Source organism: Phytophthora parasitica, assembly GCF_000247585.1.
Source record: "Phytophthora parasitica INRA-310 unplaced genomic scaffold supercont2.34, whole genome shotgun sequence".
Classification (NCBI taxonomy): domain Eukaryota; phylum Oomycota; class Peronosporomycetes; order Peronosporales; family Peronosporaceae; genus Phytophthora; species Phytophthora nicotianae.
The window spans coordinates 299,881-301,639 of NW_008649020.1; the positions used below are offsets into that span (position 1 = coordinate 299,881).

The 1,759-nt window shown below is 48.8% G+C and overlaps 1 protein-coding gene across 1 annotated transcript in view; it reads left to right on the top strand.

The window, feature by feature from the left end:
* Positions 1 to 930: 930 nt before the first annotated feature.
* The window catches only part of PPTG_12846 (hypothetical protein), a gene marked incomplete at both ends in the record, with an annotated part of 1,679 nt that continues 850 nt past the window's right edge, over positions 931 to 1,759 (top strand). Inside the window, 3 exons of the mRNA XM_008909552.1 lie at positions 931 to 939; positions 984 to 1,578; positions 1,609 to 1,728. Of these exons, the coding sequence (XP_008907800.1) occupies positions 931 to 939; positions 984 to 1,578; positions 1,609 to 1,728 (724 nt within the window). The remainder of the gene's footprint in view (positions 940 to 983; positions 1,579 to 1,608; positions 1,729 to 1,759) is intronic.

Sequence of the window (1,759 nt, forward strand, 5' to 3'; positions counted from 1 at the left end):
TTTGAGTCTCTTGCTCATCACCAGTACTGCTCGAATCTTCTTCGGCACTGTTCGTACGCTGGTGGGATGCAGCTAAGCACTTTGTGTGCAGCAGAGGCTTCCGTAACGTACTCGTCAGGAATGGACATCGTTCTGCTGCGTCATTTTGCTCTTTATTAGGACCCGATGAAGTGAATTGAAGTTTAAATCGAGAGGAAGTTACACAGGAGAGTGATGCCTAGAGGTCGTCGCACAGCAGCTCCATTCAGTTAGAATTATTGTTGGCACTGCAACTTTTCGACTGGAGGGACTGAAATCTACAATTATTGTGGTGATTTGAGTACACCATTAATGTTGAAAATATTATTGGGAATACATGTCTTAAGAATGGGTTATATACGTAATAAAATGTTAAACGCAAGTGCACGAAATGTGCACAAACGTTTAGTGCTGCACGAAACTACTTTCGTGCACATTTGTGCAATGCACGAAACAACCTTACTAAGGGCAGCTCTGAATGGATTAATATCACTGCTAAGTGAGGAGTCGCGTTGTGCGCGCTCCAATCGCTGAGATCATCAGCAGGCATGACCTGTCTGCCCAAGAGTGAAAAAGAGAAATAAAACAAAAACATCTTCAAGGTGTTAATTGCTCAGAATTTGCAAGTACGAGAGGACATTCAGATCACCATCTGTGGTGTGGATAGTACGGGCAGAGAGCTGCCTGCCATCCATAGTGCGATGACAATAAGTGGCGAGGGGTGGAGCCGTCGAGGACGCAGTCCGAAGTCGAGCTCATTTCCTCTTATGCCTCTGACCCCGAGCACGAGTCTAAAGAACAAGCAATATGAATAGAGGAACGAAGTAAATACATTGTATTGTGAGTTTCATACACATTGTTGAGTTCATGTAGACATTTTAAGTATTTGAGTACTCGCCTAGCCGCATCCCAATGCGTGCGGTTATAGCGAAATAGAAACTTACTAAGTTCTCTAACCTCGTTAGCGATATCTGACCGTATCTCACGAGCTGCAGCAAGGTCGGCGCAAGCCTGCTAGCCGCTACGAGCAACATCGCCGGAGCAAGCCGGTGCTGGAGGCGCTACGGGACGGGGCGGCAGACAAGAAGAGGATCGAGCATTCGCTGCAAGAGACGTTCAGCTGTCAGCAGCCGTCGTACATTAAGGACCTGTTCAACCTAACCCTTCTGTCAGGGTTTACTGACAAGCAGTTGATGCAGCAGCTGGTGCACACAATCTGGAGTGCTATCGAGAAGCACTATGACCTCAACGTCGCGTCCGGTGAGCTAGAGTTGGTGCAGAAATTTGAGAAAATCGCTGCCTCTGATTTCACGAGTGTATCGCACCTATTCCGACAGATCAAGGCTGCAAGAGACCAGGTTAACCGGAACAGCGTGGATGTGCTAGAGATCGGCCTGATTTTGCAGCAGCTGATGCTGATCAACGTACTGGCGGTACCGCCGGGACAACTGTGGGGAATGGGTGTGTCGTTCACGAAAAACGACTCTACGCTGGACAAAGTCGAGTCCAAGCTGAATGCAATTTTCGGGAACAAGACCAAGGCTCAGATCACGGCTTTGGGTAACGGAGTTCCTGCCAACCATGTTGAAGTCAAGGCAGCCAAGTCATCGCAAGCGACAGGAACGGCTCTAGGCAAAAGAAAGGCTAGGACGGACCCGGAGCGAGACATGCACTACAATCTGAGTGACAGATCGCGCTGCTATTGCGGCGGTGCCCACAACGACATCAGTGGTGGTCCACG